General features: G+C 42.7%; 1 protein-coding gene across 1 annotated transcript in view; it reads right to left on the bottom strand.

The window, feature by feature from the left end:
- LOC112148261 (metal transporter CNNM4) overlaps positions 1–18840 on the bottom strand; it is a gene marked incomplete in the record, with an annotated part of 45090 nt that overhangs the window by 13482 nt on the left and 12768 nt on the right. The window contains 3 exon segments of the mRNA XM_024275211.2: positions 7965–8134; positions 10909–11043; positions 11799–11942. Coding sequence (XP_024130979.1) covers positions 7965–8134; positions 10909–11043; positions 11799–11942 — 449 coding nt within the window.

Genomic DNA, 18840 nt, shown 5'->3' with positions numbered 1-18840 from the left:
TACTCGACAATGCAAAGCATTTTCTGATTCCTAGAGGAAAGAAAACATTTTAAAAAGCAGAAAACTATGGAACTAAATTGTAGCCAATATTATTTGAAATCCAAATGAAACAAATTCTGGTGTTTGGCCCAAAACAGGTTGAAAATGTCAGAATAAACTAGAACTATAATAGAATTGAACTAAAATAAATCCCATTAATTTTAGCTTCAAAAGTTTTATTTTTTAGGTTTCAAAACTCAAAATTTCCATTTCAAAACTTTTTTTTTTTCATTTTCCATTTAGCAAATTTTCAGTTTTGAAAACGAAAAAAAAGATTTGAAAGTGAACAAATGTTTTGAAATAAAAAATTTGAAACCTAAAAAAAAGAACATTTGAAGCTGAAAATAATTAAGTTTATTTCCGAATAGCAAAAAAGTTTCAGACATTTACTTATTTTTATTTTTTTTGGCCAAACACCAATATTGTTTCAATTTGTTTTATTTGGGTTTCCAAATAATACTGGCACCAATGCAGCTCCATAGAATCCACCTGCATCCGTCCTCTGCCGTGTTTGAGGAACGTCGTCCAAGTTCCTAAGAATTCCCTCTGACACGAATCTAAGCCCTGAAGAATGAGCTCACAGGAGCTAATGAGACGTGCTTGGGATGCCGCGGATGTTTTTGGAGCTTGATGTCTGTGTGCGCTCAGGTGAAAATGTGCACCGTCATGCCGTTCGGCCTCTGCGGGCTGGCAGCAGACACTGATGTGGGCGGAGCTCTGCTGTCGGCTCTCATCTGGATGAAAGCGCCGACGGTCCCGGTGATGTTAGTTCACTCGGCCTTCATGTCGGGAGGAGTTAGTTTCTGTTTTCCTGCTAACTATCAGAGTGAGATGCAGTGTGCACGGGCTGCAGTGTGCACGAGCTCGTGCACGCTGGAGCCCGTGCACGCTGCAGCTCACTCTGTACATTCAAGAACTCAAAAGCTGCAACACGCCTCCCAGCGTGCCACGCCCATTTCTGCAGGAGTCTGAATGCTCTCATTTACAGGGAGGAGCAAAGCCCGGGGGGGGAGGGGGGGGTCCAGTCAGACCGGTTCTCTGGGCCCAGAGTTCAGCTCAAGACCCTTCACCTGCATCCTCACCCAGAAACCCGAAGAGCAGACTAAAACTCCAGGAGCGGGTTCTGCCGGCGCCGAGCATCACAGCAGTTTTAACCTCCATCTTCATTTCAACAATTATTAACAAAAGCAAGCGGCGACCTTCACACTCTGACTTCCTGTTTCCTGAAGGTTTCGGTCATCTGAAGGGTTTGTTTGCCCGTAGGCACACAGACACAATGGTTCAAAGACCTCTGAACCGCCTGGAGCCTCCATAGTGGTTAGAGTTGACTCCGCCCACTTTAACAAGGTCCGACAGAGTGATTCCATGTACACACGGCTTGGGTATAACACAAGTTCTAGAACACACTTTCAGCATTCAGGTTCGTGCCGGACTGTCGCTAACCGGTACTAGCGCACGTTTCTACAGCTGGAGAGACTTGGAGCAAATGTTGGTCCAGAATTTTTCTTTCTCAGCTTAATTCAGATAAATAAAACCTAAGGCTGATTATCAACGGGAAGTTCTGGAATCGATTCGATTCAATGTTCTGGTTCTCCTGGAGGGCGTTTCAGTTTGGCCACTAGGCGGCGATCACGCTACATCATTACACCTTGCTCCAGAAGAAGAAGAAAGAATGAGGAAAAAAACAAAGTTTTAGACCACAAATGGTTACTTTAAAAATATTTTCTTAAAAGAGTTTAGAAAATTCAGATAGATGTTCATTTAGTCAAAATTTTATGCTTAATCTGACCGAGTGTTAGCATTAGCCGTCCTATGGGAAATTCCCATAAACGTTAGCATCAAGCTAGCGGACTTTAGCTTCATGTGCTAAATCGATCTCTATTTTTATGAATTTATGAAGCTCAGATCGATTCAGATTAACTGAGTTTATCAACCCAGACGGGCACAAACTGCAACAATTGATTTCTCCTTCATGATCAATTTTCAAGCGGTTTTTACATCCGTGTGTTGAAAAGGACGCGACCCTCAGACTCCAAAAGGTTTAACCTTCAGTCTGCGTTCAGAGGACGTGATCTGGACAGAGAGCCTGGACTTAAAAACGTGTAGCGACGCGAGAACGCAGAAGCCCAAACGTTGCGTTTCCAGAGAGGTTTCATTGGAAGTGGTTTCTTGAACAGTGTGAACGTATCCTTTGAGTAACTCCACCCACCTGTCAGTAAAGGGAATCCGCCCCTAACCATGAATAGATGTCTGTAAATCAAAATGGTTTTATTTTTCAGAGCTTCTTAGCATGAGAATGAAAAGGAGATCACTGCCTCCAGTGGTCATTTCAGGAACAGCAACATTCCTGCGTTTTTGCTTTATGTTTGGAAACAAAATGTGTTTTTACTTTTATCTTATCGGGTTACCATGGAAACGCCTCTCCAAACCTCTGGAGGTGTCGCTTCAATTGGCGGACAGGTTGACAGACAGACTTTAATGTTTTTCCGCCCAATTAAAACATTTTGAGAGACTATTGAGGTGGGCGGAGCAAACTCTGTCTGGAACGCCAGCAGGGCGGAGTCGCTCAGTCCAGTTCTCATCTACAGTCACTGGTTCAGACACCTAATCTCTCTCTCAGGATGGAATCCCAGATGGGTGGGCGGAGCATAAACGACGAGCAGCTCCATGAAGATCAAGATTTCACCTGTGAGGTTTTTAAAAGACGTGAGATAAGAGTCCAGTAACCACGTGTGTCAAAGGCCAGTCCAAAGGTAAGTCGTGGCGGTCCCTGCAGCCGTGTGAGGAACGGATCCTGCTGCAGGTCAGGAGACCTTCACGCCTGAAACGCTAACAGATGCTAATTTAATTATTTACGCCTCCACTCCTTAGCTGACTGGTTACAACATGAGAGCACCGACTTTGTCCTCCGTACAGCACAATGTTATCTTTACCAGCTGAGAGTTCAGCGGCGGGGTGGGCGGGGCTTGGCCAAAGTCCAGGTATGGCCGTTAAGACTCATAAACACCAGCGAGAACTCTTCGTCCTCCAACAGCAAGCGGAGCCTCTGATGTCCTGCAGCTTTGTACCGCCGCCTCCGGGGGGCTTTCCCTCCCGCAGCCGAATAAATCACAGTGGAGGAGCGGCAGGGGGCGGAGCCAGAGAATGCACAGCAGCGGGAGAGCAGAGCGGCGCTCAGGGAAAGTTAATTCCACTTTAATGATATTTTGTTTCCATCATGTTTTCCAAACGACTAAAATAAGACGCATTCATGCGATGATCTGTCGAAGCAGCCTGAGAACAGGCTTTTCAAAATAAAAGCTGAACATTAATGTTGCATTAGAACACGTCAAAATACTTCAGATTTCAGTGAAGAATCAAGTTTTAGTCTTTTTTTTCTTTTTAGTGTGTCATTAGAGCCAAAATTAGGTCAAATATTTGCAGTGAGTCAAACAAAACGAAACTGGAAAAGTTCCATTAGCTGTGATGATGCTGCTGTGAATGCTGTTTGCTGAAAGTAGTGACGCAATTGACTTTAATTTCTGAAGGGATTCGCTGAAAATGAAGTTATTTGCAAAATGTTCAATTTGCTAAAAGACTGGAAATGTTGTTAAAGAACAAAAGAGTGCAAAAGTTTACCTAAATTTCTGAAAAATTTGCAGTAAAATAGTTCTAAAATCCCTGATATTCGCCAATTTTGCCAAAACAATATTCAGTGTGTTACTTAAATGTGAGCTAAAGTCCACATTAGCCAAAACAAGCTCATTGCTTAAATACTATCTAAACTCAAAATAAGCATAAAAATCCTCAGTAAATTAAATTAGTCAAAAATTTCAGCCTATTGCTAAAATAGAAACTAAACTCTAAATTATCCAATAAAAACCTCAGTAGATGACATATTAGCCATAACGTAATCATGTTGCTAAACTCCAAAATGGCCTAAAATTCCTCAGTAAACTAAATGAGTCAAAACCGTTTTCGTGTTTGAGGACAGAGCAGCGACGGGGAGCAGAAGGCCGTCCTGACGGGGCAGGTAAAGGTGTGCCGCGACAGCCTTGTGTCCGCTCAGCCGCGTCCGTCGGCCTCCTGCGGTCCGTCTGCATGAGTCACAAAAACAAAGGATGACGCTGAACTCAGAGTCTTTCTCGGTGAGTCAGCACACGGGACTCTGCTGAGGTTCTGACGTCAAACCGAAGCCGGCTCCTTTTAAGGAGCCGCTCCTCTCAGGATCGGATTTTCTCAGCTCTGCTTCCCAACAGGAAGAGCTGCTCTGGAATGATGCGCTGATGTCATCAACCAGGAATGCTCGTGTTTAGAAGGAGCTCAAGGCAGGAAAAATAACTGGAGAACAGGAGCCAGAACATGTGTCTTAATGCTTCATTCCAGAATTATGGATGATCGTTACCATAAACTAATAAACATATTTTAAAACGATGCTAAAAATGTCAAACAAAATATGAACGGTAAGAAATGGCAGTTATTTATATTTTATAGTAAAATCATTAAGGAATCCACGTCTGCTGCTGTTCAGTATCTGTTTTTATGTTTTATTTATTGTTTTTTAAAGAGGGAAAATAAGAGTACCAGTATCTTATTAACGAAGTAAAAGGTTTTAATTAAGTTTAATTTAAGTTATATTTTAATTTAAATATTTGTTTTTTATATTTGAATTAAATTTGTTTTATTTTAACGTTTTAAATTACTTCTATCATTTTAATTTTATATTTTAAGTTATATGACCAAAGTTAAACAAAGCGCCGTACATTAAAAGTTCAAAAACAGTAAAAACAACAGCTAAAATAGTAAAACAATTAAAGATAAAAAGTATAAATTAAAGTAAAAAAGGGGCAGAAATAAAAGTTTTCTTCTTTCTGTTAAGACTTAAAAAGTTAGTTTTCATGTTTTATTGTTTGGCTTTTTTATGTTTTCCTTTTGTGGGAAATAAAAAAATAAAATGAAGAAAGTACAAATTAAATCAGAAATTTTCTGTAAAACGTGAGAGAAAGTCGCGCTCAGATGATGAATTCTGAATCCAAAAAGGCAGAAAAACGGTTATTTAAATGGCTAAAAACAGTAACAAAAACTGCAAAAAAAGTGAATGAATAACTAAAATTCTGAGTTGTCTGAAAAAGTGTAAAACAGCTGAAAAACAAAAACAGTGTTGAAAGTAAAAAATTGTACCTTTATAACCCAAAAGTACTAAATTTAAGATCAAATAATCAGAATCAACTGAAGAATCTGAACAATGCTAACATGCTAAATGCTACGTTTACTAAGGAGCCTAAAAGTATCTTAGAAAAGCTAAAAAAGTTACAACAAAAGCTGAATTTTGAATACTAAATGTTATAAATATAAACTACCAAATCAATGCCAGATTAGCTAGTAGAAACCCAACCAACAGTTCTAGTGATTCTGGATCTTTGTCACAGTCGAGCAGAACGTTTTACTAAATGAGCTGAGAAGTTTGGGTCTCTCCGGTTCTGAACGGGTTCTAATCCAGAGATAGAACAGGCAGGTGCTCCTGGAAGGAATGAAATCCATTCTGGGGTTCCCCAAAGATCAATGTTAGGCTCACTACTTTTAAATGCATACGCGCTCCCCAAGGAGGAGACAATAGGAGGTACCACGTTTGTATCCACGCTGATGACACACAACTTTACATGACTGTCTCCTGATAGAGTCAGAGAACGTCCATGACGTCATGGACGGCAGAGAACTTCTCACAGCTCAACCTGGACGAAACGGAGGTCTGTGTTTCTGAAGACCATGTGTGAGCAGATTCACAAACACAAGAACATGTGAATTTCTTTAAAGATTTTTCTTAACTAAGTAAGTCAATTAAGAACCAAATGTGGACCTCTGAACATGGTCTTGGATCAGGATGTGGACGCCGCTGCAGAGTTCTTAAATGAGATCTCAGATGAAAACATGAGGCAGAAATGAGTCTGTCTGAGCAGAACAACAGCGACGAAAGAATCCCAGAACTCAACCATGATGCCCTCTGGTCTGATGACCACAAACACAAAGGCTCTAAAGGAGGAGGAGGAGAACCGGCTTGAGTTCTCAGGATTTGACCGGGTCAGAACACATGCATGAACCCACATGTTCCTGCGGAGCAAGAACGGGACGTCTTATGATCGGGATCAGGATTGATCTCATGTGATCGGGTTTCTGAAGGGGGTTGGACAGATCATCCGAAACACATAACCATAATGTCAGTGAACCTTCTGTACCCATAATAATCTCAGGATGAAGCAGAAGATGCTCTTTAAATCCCCGATCGACTAATGTTGTGTTATCTCTGATTAAATTATAACTAACATTATAATTATTCATCAGAGGAACTGATAGGTAATATAAGCTGTTTACATTTTTCAGAACAAAGAGGGTTGTAGTCTGGGTCTCCCTGTGCCGGTCCCAAGCCCGGATAGAGTCCAGGATTAGGTCAGGAAGGACATCCGGAATAAAACTCTCTGCCAAACTTCCTCTGTTAATCGGAGAAAGCTGATTGGCTGAAATGGGTTGGGTTTAAATTTAAAAATTGTGACTCAAATGGAGGAATTCCTAGCAGAAACTGCATTTCCCATGGTGCATTTCTGCAGGGAGAAGCTGTTAGGCAGGATTCCCGAAGACATTCCTGCTGGACTTCCAGAACAGTCTGGAATCTAAAGACTCGTCTTCAACAACCGTTAAAATACGAATGAAAGCCTCCGAGGGCGTCACGCTGACTCCTGGTCCTCGGCTGCATCCGGCCCCCCAGCGAGAAGATCTCACAGAGGAGACCCGGATAATGACTGTTTGTGACGGAGCGGGATTACTGGCGACGTTTTCCCACCCGTGGGACTGGAGGGCAGAAAAACAAGCTCTGCCGATGATTTCTGTTTACGTGGCTGAAGGAATGTGTGCGTTTGAGTTCTCTAGAAAGCAGAAAGTGTTTAATTATTGCAGACAGGATCTTTTAAGACCAAAAACAGCGTTTGAATCCCGGCTGTGCAGCCCTCGGGCAGCCTGCGCTTCTGCATCAGGAGGTCTGGAGGGACGAACGCCGGCGTTCTGCAGGACGCTTCTTAGAGCCTCGTGAGATGACAGCGTCACCATTTTAACCCTTTAACACCTGAGGTGTCCGTGACGTTTAAACACTAAATCTTTAGCATTTTGTTAGCATAGCGTTAACAGGATAAGTCCAGCAGATTGTGAGGGAGAAAAAGCGGCGCAAATTTAAATCAAAGTTTAAATCAAAGATCATAAACACTGGAGCTTTGATGTTAAATGGTTAAATCTAAATAGTTAAAATCATGATCTGATCGGATCCTGATCAGAAACCACCCAGCCAGCAAAGCCTGGTGGGCCCCATGTGGTTTAAAGGTGGGCAGATAAGGTGGGCCCCACTGGGTCTCTGTGTTTGCCCACCTGTGTTTGCCCACATTGACTTAAGTGGCGTTTCAGTGGGTTAGCTCGCCGTTCTAGCCAGCCGCCTGGTGGACAGCGTATCATGCTAACGAGCTCCACTGTAGCATGCTAGTAAGCTTCTCTACAGAGAGCTATCGAGCTCTGCTATAGTGAGCTAGCAAGTTCCTCTGTATCGAGGTAGAGAGCGCCACAGTAGCATGCTAGTGAGCGCCAATGTAGCATGCTAACGAGCGCCACAGTAGTATGCTAGTGAGATCTGCTTAATCATGCTAACGAGCTCCTCTAAATCAAGCTTTGCTTTAGTGAGCTCCTTTGTATTGAGCTAGCAAACACTGATGTTGCAAGCTACCATTTTCCGCTGTAGCATGCTAGCACGCTCCTCAGTAGCGATTTCCACTGTCCACCAGGCAGCTGGCTAGCATAGCGAGCTAACCCACTGAATCCCCAATTAAGCAGATGTAGGCAAACCCATTTGGAACCAGGAGTTTCGTCCCCTTTAAGACGACGACAGAAATCCAAATGTAATCGAGGTTTACCTGCAGAATGAGGATGAAGTAGTCGACGGGTTTGCCCTTCTGGTAGATGTAGTGATGGAGCGAGCGCTTGTCGCTCTCGTTGAACTTGATCTCCTGGATCACATCCGGGTGGCGCAGGATTCTCAGCAGAACTTTGTCGGAGATCTGAGTCTGGACAAACAGGCTGACCTCTGCAGGAGCACAAAACCACATCAACCAGGACCCACAATCCTATTTATGCCAGACTTTAAAAAAATACTGTCAGGAGCAACTTCTAGTAGATTATTCAACATGCCGACAGTCTGAATATTGTTTTTACCTTCCTAACATGTGTTATCTTTTCCTTTTCTAAGGTGAGTTTTTGTATTTCTTTATTATCTTCTTCTTAGAAATTATGTTCCAAACATCAGTAAAGATATTAAAAAGACAGTTGACTTCAGTAATCACACCATGGTGATTTTTCAGCTTCAATGTCCTCAAAAAACACTGAAAATAAATAAAGAAAAATATTTTTTCTGAGCAGCTCAAGCAAAAATCTGAATTTATTTTATTTGAACAAAAAATGGGAATGAATCCATCAAAGAGTTAAAACAGGAGAAGATGCAGAACAATCAGATTTTTCCAAAGATAAATGAATAAATTGTTGAGCTGCTATCATCTCCAGTCAGAAACAGTTTTTATGTAAATATCTGTGACCCCCAGGACAGATCTGAGGTCATTTGTGATCATCGTGACGGAAAAGCAGAAACTGTGAAACTGCTTCTGCTTTAGATTCACTTCTCACTGTTGCAATCAATGCTCCCCCCCCTGAATAAAAATAAAACCAGGCCGAGCGCCGAGCAGACTGATGGAGGACTGGAGACCTAATCCCTCCAGAGACCACAGAGACCTTCTGCTGGTGGAAACTGCTGACGTCACAGCAGGTAACAGCCCCCGGGGACGCTCCACCACCGTAACGCGGTGAGGAACCGGATGATGCAAAGCTTCACTGCCGATCCCAAAACAAAAACCCAACAGAAGAACCTGGAAAACGACTGAAGAAACACGAGCAGACGCCTGGAACCGCGGAGGAGTCGGGGATTCAAACCTGCGAGGTTCCTCTGCAAAATGTGACTTAAATCTGAATCAACTACAGAAAGAAAGATAATTAATGCCTGAAAATACATGAAAAAGCTGCTGCTTCAGATGAAAACAGACAGTGACTAAACTGTTGGAAACTAACAGGTAAAACTTTCAAGTTTTTTTTATATTTTAAAATTTTTATGAATAAATAATGGCCAATAAAAAACAGTGAAACGCATGTTTGTACGTCTTTCTGGGTTTGAATCCTATTCTTGGTTTACAAAGGGTTAAACACCTGCTGAATTTCAGAGTTTGATCTTTGGAGCTGAAAATTCTCTGAAGTTCTGAGCTCAACCAAGACAAAGTCACAAAGTTTACTCTGTAATTTTCAAGGATCAACAGCTTCAAGACTCGATCCAACGGATAAGGTGGTTCTAATTTGATCTTGTTGTTCTTTTCTCATAATGGAGGATACATTTAAGATAAAATAAGCATAAGTTACATTTTCGAGAATTTTCTTTATTTAACTTTAAAACAGATAGTCGTGATGTAGGAAATACGTTGGGCGGGGCCACAAATTCCCTCTTTTGTAACGGGGAAGGGAAAGGGGGCGGGGTTGCTCCACACAACAACTTCTGCTGATCTGCAGATAGTCTCGTCCTCGAAAACGACGCAGGATTTTAAAATTTTAGTCAAAATGAATTTCCCCCCCAGGGGATTAATAACGTGTATTGATTGATTGAAATGTCATAATCATAACTAAAAGACCTCTGGAAACACTGAAAACACATCAGCAGATGATCAGAGTCGGACTTTAATGTCTAAAAAAGACCGTAGGAATGTTTTTATACCACAAACACAGATTCTCTGTCCTAAATTGCTTATTTTTATTTAGTTCTCTGTGCTTCTTTTTGATGCAGTGTGATTCACATGTTGTTCCTCTTTTCTCCCACATTTTAGATTCCTGGTGGATCGTCTGTGCTCCTGTTCTTGGCCGTGGACCACGCCTCTGGCTCATTTTGGTCATTGACCACACCTCCGGCTCGTCTTGGCCGTGGACCACGCCTCTGGCTCGTCTTGGCCGTGGGACCACGCCTCCGGCTCATCTTGGTCATTGACCACGCCTCCGGCTTGTCTTGGCCGTGGACCACGCCTCCGGCTCATCTTGGTCATTGACCACGCCTCCGGCTCGTCTTGGCCGTGGACCACGCCTCTGGCTCGTCTTGGCCGTGGACCACGCCTCCGGCTCATCTTGGTCATTGACCACGCCTCCGGCTCGTCTTGGCTGTGGACAACGCCTCCGGCTCGTCTTGGCAGTGGACCACGCCCCCACCTGTCCCCTAGTCCTATCTGGCTGAACTCTGTTCAAATAGAGTTAGATAAGCTAATTCCTCTTTCATAGTCCTGGCAAATCTGTCCGTCCTGGGACAGGATCTCTCCCTCATGTGGGCATTCCGAAGGTTTCCTCCTTTTTTCCTGAATCTATTTTTTTAAGATTTTTTCCTAACTGGGAAGGAGGGTCTAAGGACAGGGATAACCAGTTTAATTTAGTCCGTTTAGTTCAGTTTAACAATCAGCTACTGTTTATATTTCATGACGACTTTCTGCTTCTGTACAATTACCGGCCTGAAGACCAATGAGGCCACTGTTTGTGATCGTCTCAGGAAGTCCTGCAGGCTGGAGCACAGCAGAGACGGTGCTGCGTCATCAGCTAACAAACATGCTAACCAGACTGATTGCAACACATCCTCAGGAGCAGTGAGGGCTTCGCATTCACCGTCAGAGAAGGAACTGAAACGTCCTCCGGCAGCCTCAGACGTCAGGCTTTAGTCTGGGGCACAAAGACAACACCTGCCCTTCCGGACTACCTGAGCCCTTTGCTCCGCCCTCTTCTCAGCCTCACCTGTAGCCAGGAAGCGATGAGCGGCCAGCAGCAGCTGAGGGGAGATCTTCACCTTGGACTCGCTTTCGTGTTTGAAGGCGGAAAAGTCTCTCTTGTTTTTATTGGGCGCCACTTTTTTCCTGCTGCGGTTGTCGGCTGGAAGAAACACAAAGAAGAAGTTTGTGACGTTCTGCAAATCAAACTGTTTTTAGCTGAATTTCAGAAAGTTTGATCGGGCTCTGTGTTGGAACCCATGTTTTATTAACACTATTATTGATCAGGGTGGAGTCTCTTTTTATGCTGATGATACTTTACTTTTTAAAAGACTTCCTGACATTTTTCAAAAGCTTGTTTTCTAAAACTCGTTCTAAGTGAGGCGCTGTGTTTAACTCTACAAACTTTAGACCTTTACGGACTTCCATATTTTAGCTTCCTGTAAAAACTTTTACAGGAGTTTTTTAAGGTCCAGTACTATATTTGTCTAAATGTTTTCTGTCGTCTCTGTAAATTATCCTTAAATCTGGACTTTCCTCTCAATAAAACCCAGAGTTTGGGCTGGACTGGTTTCACTTTCCTTTATAAGATACTCTAAACGTCATTCAAGTCTCAAACCGGTCCACAATGGTTTTGATTCCAGTTTCAGTCTCATTCATTGGTTAAACTAGTTCTGGGGGGAGAACATTTCTTGGGTTCTTGTTTCTCTCAAAAGAATATTTCTCACACAGACAACAAGTTTGTTGTTTCTGGAGTTTATAAAGTCTATAGCTGTAAACTAAAGATATTTAGTAATAAACTTGACAAAATTGAAGGATCACAGTGTTAAAAAATGAAAATCAGCAGTGTAAAGTAAAAATAATTAAGGAGAAAACCAAGCTTGAAGCTTCATGAGATGATCTGCCATCAAGACTTACTGTAGAGGTCGGATTCATCCAGAATCTCAGATTTAATGATCTCCTCGATGACGTCTTCCAGGGTGACCAACCCCAGAACTTCGTAGAACGGGTCTCCTTCCCCCTCGTTGTTCACCTTCTGGACGATGGCCAGGTGAGACTTTCCTGAGACACACACAAACCTGTCAGTCATCAACATAATGACCAGAGGTTTCAATCAAGTGAACAAAAGCATTCAAGAGATATCATAGGAACTAAAGGTCCTGATTTACTCTCATCAGTAATCTGCTGGTCACTTTGTACACCAGTTATAAAATATAGACACTATTGTGTCTAAAGGATCTGAACTGGATTGGTTTAGATCAGGAGTCTGCATCCTTTAACACTAAGAGCCATTTGGTCCAGATTCTTACGGATCAAAATTGTTATTTTCAGTCATTTTATTTGTCAGAATAACCATTCTTCTTAATACGTTCTTTCTAATCCTCATTTTTTTGTTAAGGATATTTTTTTCTTTCTCACCAGGTATTCAAGTTATTAACGGACCAATCAGATGCCTCAGTAAAAGCATGTGCTGCCCGCTGACCCCGCCTCCAAAATTTGACTTGATTCCTTCGAGCCACTTTCAGTGGGAGGGGTGTGGCCTTCCAACAAGCCAGAACAAGCTCACTCATGATTGGTGACAGTAGTTCCTCGAAAAACACAACTCAGAATAATCGCTGTCGAGGGGCGGCGATATGGGGGTAGACGTACCAGGAAGTGACGCCAAAGGCTCTGGCCTGATTGGACGAGGGCTGTAGGTGATGCATTTCCTATGAGGGACCTCGACACTTGCTTTGTCCAGTTTATTTAAGCGGTCTATGCCTACATCACATTCACCCTCCCAACTTGTCATATGTGGACGTTTGGTTCAGGCATCCTCATTTTGACATTTTGGTGTCCACAACTCATTGTTTTGATGTGCTGACTACCATTAAATCAGTGGTCCTGAGACCCTTTGAACGCAGTAACAGACGTGGAACTGGTGGTTAGGGGACCCGTCCGCGTCCCGGGGGTTAAGACCCCTGATTAGAGTACCATACTTTCCAAACTATAAGTCACGTTTTTTTTTTATAGATTGGCCAGGGGTGCGACTTATACTCAGGAGGGACTAATTTGTGATTTTTTTTTAAACATAAATAGACTCATATATTCGTTATTTTCCCACTAACAACCGCTAGAGCACACTGTAGGTTTGTGTATCAGTATTTGCTGCTGACAGAAACGCAGAAGAAGAAGTGCCGTCCAAAACAAACAAGGCTGAGAATCTGATCGTTCTCCTCATGAACCTTATGATGATTTTCTTTTTCGCATGACTCACTCTCTGTGTCAAATGCAACGTTACGTCGAGCTTGATGAATTTGTTCATAAATGTTGGACTTTTCTCCTAAAAGTGCGACTTATACTCCGGAGCGACTTCTGTGTGTTCTTTTCTTCTTCAGTAAGCAGTTTTCCCTGTCTGTGGCCTGGTACCAAGCGGTCCTTGGTCTGGTACCAGGCCACGGCCCAGAGGATTGAACGTCGAGTTGGGGACACCCGAAAAGTCAAAAACTGATGCGGAGGGGGCCCGAACCGTACAAATTAGAATTCTCAGACAGTTTAGGAAGCTTCCTCCACCCAGTTCTCCACCTGGACCACAGTATGGAGTGTCCTCTAACCACCGTTAGGGTCTGGACTCTGGAGGTTATTCATCTATGGTCTGAGTTCAACCATACTCGGCCCAGAGCCTAACCAGCAGAGATTATGGATTCATCCATCCTTCTGTACATAAATAGTCTTTTATTGTCTTTCCTTACGGAAAACCACAGAAGTATTTCATTGGACCTCAGCATCATTAACTTACTGCAGATCCAGTATTTGGTTACCGTATTTTCCGGAGTATAAGTCACAAGAGTAAAAATTGTCAAATCAAGAAGAAGAAAACCATTTATAAGTCAGACTTTAGGGAGAAAAGTCTCTGAACAAACCCGCCAATCCCAGTGTAGCTAATAAATAAATAAATACCAGAATACTAATCTTTTGATCTGAATGATAAAAATATTTAAGTTTAAGAGGAAAAACAATCAGATTGTCTTCCACGTGTGTTTTAGACGACACTTCTTCTGCTGCTGTCAGTATTAAATACTCTGATGCAGAGCCCTCTAGTGGTTGTTAGAGGAAACAACTTCTAAAAGACAACCGGTGTTTACTGGGAAAATAACAAGTATATGAGCCTTTTTATGTCTAAAAAAACACACAAATAAGTCACTCCTGAGTATAAGTCGCACCCCTGGCTAAACTATAAAAAAAACTCACTTATACTCTGGAAAATATGGTATATTGGAATGGAGAAGTCGCAGCTAAATATGGTTTAGTTTAGGATAACTTGATAAATCAAAGCTGAATCTTTGCTGACTCATCAAATCCATTCCAGTCCAGATCCAAACATGAGTCAGCAGTCCGAGGCTTGTTCACAGTGGTATTAGTAAAGCTGGTTTTAATGATCTGGTTACACAGAGTGAAGAGCGCCTGTCAGCTCTGGATCACTATCAACGTTTAACGGTTCGGTCGGTGACCTAACGCCGCTCTTTGGCGTTTGCTTCCTCGGCCGGCAGCTAAAGATCCGGGATCAAATCAGAAGAGTCTGAACCTGAGAGGAACACACAGCGAGCAGGATGATGACATCAGGAACAGCATGCTGAGGTCATATCGGTCTGTTCTGGAGGACTCTCCCTCTTTGTCCCGCCGCTCGTTTCTAAGTGAAACATCCCAGAAGCAGATTAGCCTGAAGCCAACAGCTCTGAGCAGATAGAGAGGCTGAGCCCCCCCCCCCCTCCCAGAGAAGCAGCTCGTCATATCAGCAGGTTTATTTTAGGCTTCATGTCGTCCTCGCTCGGGTCACGTGTGGAAGTAAAGCAAAGAATAAACAAGAACTTTGTGCTCCTGCGGCCGTGTGAGCACACCAAACAGCAGGCTAATGCACGCCGTAAAACAATAAACACGGTGAGAGGACGGTCGGGGGGAGGCGGGGGGGTCAGAGCAGCTCCAGTCTGTCAGACTACAGCCGCGTCTGGGCCGGTCCAAGACCAGGACCAGAACCGGACCGCAGTGGGATCAGCTGACGGAGCTCCAGCTACAGGCGTTCAGAAGATCTGAAGAAGGTTCAGGGGTTCTGCTCAAATACACAATAATCATGAAAATGGAACGTAACATTATTGAGTGTGTGGTAAAGGTCGTAAAAACGTATCAAACATAAAGAGATTTTAAATAGTTTTGTGTTTGTAACCAGAATATAAACATAGTTGAAGGCCTGAAGACTTTACCGTCAACACTAGAACTTGATTTTAGATGCATCGATTATGATCCATAATTAATTTGTATTAATCAATAATCAAAAAAGGTATATGACTTAAAGTAAAAGTAACAAGCGGAACTAAACTAAAAACATTTTTGAGGAGCTCACAGACATGGCTGAGCTTCCTCGACTTTGCTTAAAGCAACAGTTGGAAGCATTTTGGTTTTCAGTGTCGAGTGGATAAAAGTCACGTGATGTGAAGGTTATGTCACACCAAAATGAAATATGTAGGAACACAACAGATGTGTGGTTAGCTAGACACTAATTATTTAGTTTGATGGGAGTTAAAGTCCTCTATGACAATAATTTTTATTAAAAAAAAATTCCCAGTAGAGTTTTAATGATTATGAAGTTTTTAACCTAAATGTCTTAAAAAGCTTGTTTCCAAAATCTCCTCTGAGGGGGCGGGGCTTAGTAGCTCCACCCGTGATTATGATAGCTCTGTGTCTCACTGCTACATAAAAACATCCATCAATCTGGGTAATGTCCAGCCGTATGGTTCTGATCCGGATGTCAGCTGGGACGAGGAAGTGAAGATCTTCATGGACAGAACTTCCTCCAAAATCCTGATTCTTTCTCCTTCCAGTTCACCAAAGACTCTTTTAGCTAATTCTCCAATGTTTATTGACTGTGATCAATACATTCAATCATTGGTTTCTCAGAGTTCTTGATAAAATAATGAAAGCTAACATCAAAATGCTCTTTCATTGATTTACAATCCTTTCCAACTGCGGTCAAATGAGCCGCCGTTCACATTTCCGTGGTCACATCAAGAAGCTCCGTGGAGTCTGGTGGAGATTTTCCAGCGTTCTCAGTCCTGCTACCGTAAGTATTGGATGAAACTCACACCAAAAATCCAGTGATGCTGATTTGACCACAGAAATGTGAACGGCGGCTCATTTGACTGCAGTCAATGTGAAGATACCATCTTCTCTTCTCCAGAACCTGAACTAGACACTAGGAACAGATGAGGGTTTAGTGCATGTGCAGCAGAGCTGTTGATGGAAAGAAGATCATTCATTCAAACAGAAACGGTTTTAAAGTGAACAACAGCTTCAATATTCTTAGCAGGAAAAAACACATTTTTGCAGAAAAGTTCAGGAATAAAAATGAAAAAAAGAAACGATAGAAGAAATGGGACGATAGACACTTTTCTGTTGCTCACACAACATGTATTGTCACTTGATCAGCTCAGTGGCCTTGTGGTAGAGTGTCCACCCTGAGATTGGAATAACGCGAGTTCAAATCCCGGCCGAGTCGGACCAAAGACTAAAAATGGGACCCAGTGTCTCCCAGTGCCTCATGATTGACACTCAGCAACCCTTTGACCCTAAAGGGATAGATTGGGGGGTTAAACCCCCGAGGGAGAACCAATTTCACACACCTAGGTGTGTGACAGATAATGGGACTTTGACAGTTCTCATGCCATCATTCTTTAAACAGAATCTTTAGAAATGAAGAAGGTTTGGTTTCCACTGTGTGATGATTGGTCTCCAATCAGATAAGAACCAGAAACATTCAGGTTTCATGACTCTTAGCGGTAAGTATTCACTGATGAATGAAGCTGTCTGAGCTTTAGAAATAACAGCCGTTTGGTTCCAACATTAACTGGCGTTCACGGCTCTCAGCTCCACACAAACCCTGTTAATGATCTCAGGTCATAGACGGGTTGGACCTTTGGTCTGGGGCGTCTGAGGACCAGAGACGCTCGCCGTGCTCCAACCTTTCCAGTCCAGATGGACGCTGCGGCGCTGGCGTCCTGGCAGGACTCTGAATTATTAAAGACAACATTTGGGAGAAGCACCGGAGCGTGCGGGAGGGGGCGGATCATTTACCGAACCTGAAAACAGCCGGGTTACAGCAAACACCTGTCAGACAAATTAGGGATCCATTTAAACGGAGATCTCAGTAAAAGGCTTTCAAATCCAGATATCAGCCCAGATTAAAGGCAGCAGAAACAGGAGAGACACAAAGAGACGTCAGGAACCACAAACGCTCCAGCACCTGTCTCTGTTTTCAAAATAAAAGCAGCAGATCAACGGGATTTACAGAGAGCTCAGATGACCAGCAATTACGTGAGGACCAAAGGATGTCTGCGCGTCCTTGATGTCTGTATTTGTGTCCTGGCTAAGAGATGCTGATGGGGGGGCTCAAACACACTCCACACATTTCCAGTCGTGACCTCCAGCGGGTTTCATCACCAAAATAGACTTTAGGAACTGTGAGGAACGGCGTTACAGCGGCGGTGTGGGGGCGCGGCAGCACCACATGATAGACTCTAGATGAGATGGATCATAGATTCTAGTCATAATAGATTCTAGACGTAATAGACTCTTTAATCCAATTTACCCAATAAAATAACTTAAACTGTATTTTTCCACCAAAGTCAATTTAAATAGAAACAGAGGAAACTAGAAAACGTTTCAAACATCTCAGCACTAAATGTTCTAAATGGAGGATTTGTTTGTGCGTATTTTTATTCACCCATTCTTCCAGACTACACAGATTAACCCTAAATAACCATTCGTATCATGTTCTACACGATTCTGAGAGCCCGTTCTCATTAGCAAGATCCAAATGTTCCTTAGAGAGAACCAAACCCTAAATCAACTTTTTTCTGTGGACTTCTATAAATGGAGCTTTAAAAGTTCTCTCTGTTGGTTGTTGACAAATTTTTGACAATTTAAATAAACTTGTTTAATTCATGAAAATTTAAAACCGTCTGAGTGCTGCCCCCTACAGGATGAAACGAGGTATTACAGTGGAATGCTGTGATTGGTCAGCTGGTGTAAATCCCAGAAGTTTCACATCTTCATGCTCTGCAGCTCCAGTGTAAAAGCCCCGCCCATCTCTGATTCAGTACTGTCGTTAGCGTGTTAGCATTAGCATGGCTCAGAGGTGTTTTGACTTCAGTTGTTTGGGAAGTTCTGTGAATTTTCTAAACTTTATGACAATAGATAACTTATCTTTTATGAACAATTATTTTAAGTGACTAATTTATATACAGTTAGACCATGTGAAAAAGTCAAGCTCTGTATTGAGACAGTGAGTAAAGAAGGTGATTCTTTTCTTATCTCTCAATTAAACGAAGACATCGCAAATGTTTCTGTGGATTTTAGAGGGTTATCTTAATACCAGAAAATGTGTAATTTCTGTCCATTTCTGGATGTAGAGGGTCTTACTGCAGCACTTCTATTAAAATGATCCGTAAAACTGCTTTTGAACTGAAAGTGTCCTGCAGATCCATAGATGGAAATCTGTCCGCCGTCCTGAAGGACGAGACGGTTCTTCAGTTCACTGCAGTAAAAACAGGGAGAGGTTTACTGGAATGGAAAGTGAGTGAGACCTTTAGTGCTGAGTCAACGATTCAGAGGAAGCTGGACCTCGGGGGACACCCCCCCCCCCAGTTACAGAGGAGTCCATCGATCCTTCCAGGCTCCAGGAGAGCATCCTCCAAACACAGCCTGCTGATTCACCTCCTGATGCGTCCGTGAGACTTTCAGGCAGGAGGTATTTTTGTCTCGGAGGATGACATCAGAGGATCATATCACGGCAGACCAAGTCCAAGTTAGAACGACTTGTGAAAACGTGCAACAAAACATGTGTAGGATCAGATTTCCTCTTCAGTTTCTATTTCTGTTTCTATTTAGACTTTTATTCATTTAATGTTTTATTATGTTCGACGTGGCA

The sequence above is a fragment of the Oryzias melastigma genome, linkage group LG9 (assembly GCF_002922805.2).
Source record: "Oryzias melastigma strain HK-1 linkage group LG9, ASM292280v2, whole genome shotgun sequence".
In the NCBI taxonomy this organism is placed as follows: domain Eukaryota; kingdom Metazoa; phylum Chordata; class Actinopteri; order Beloniformes; family Adrianichthyidae; genus Oryzias; species Oryzias melastigma.
The sequence above is the reverse complement of the archived record's forward strand: the minus strand, read 5'-3'. Positions and strand labels throughout refer to the sequence as shown.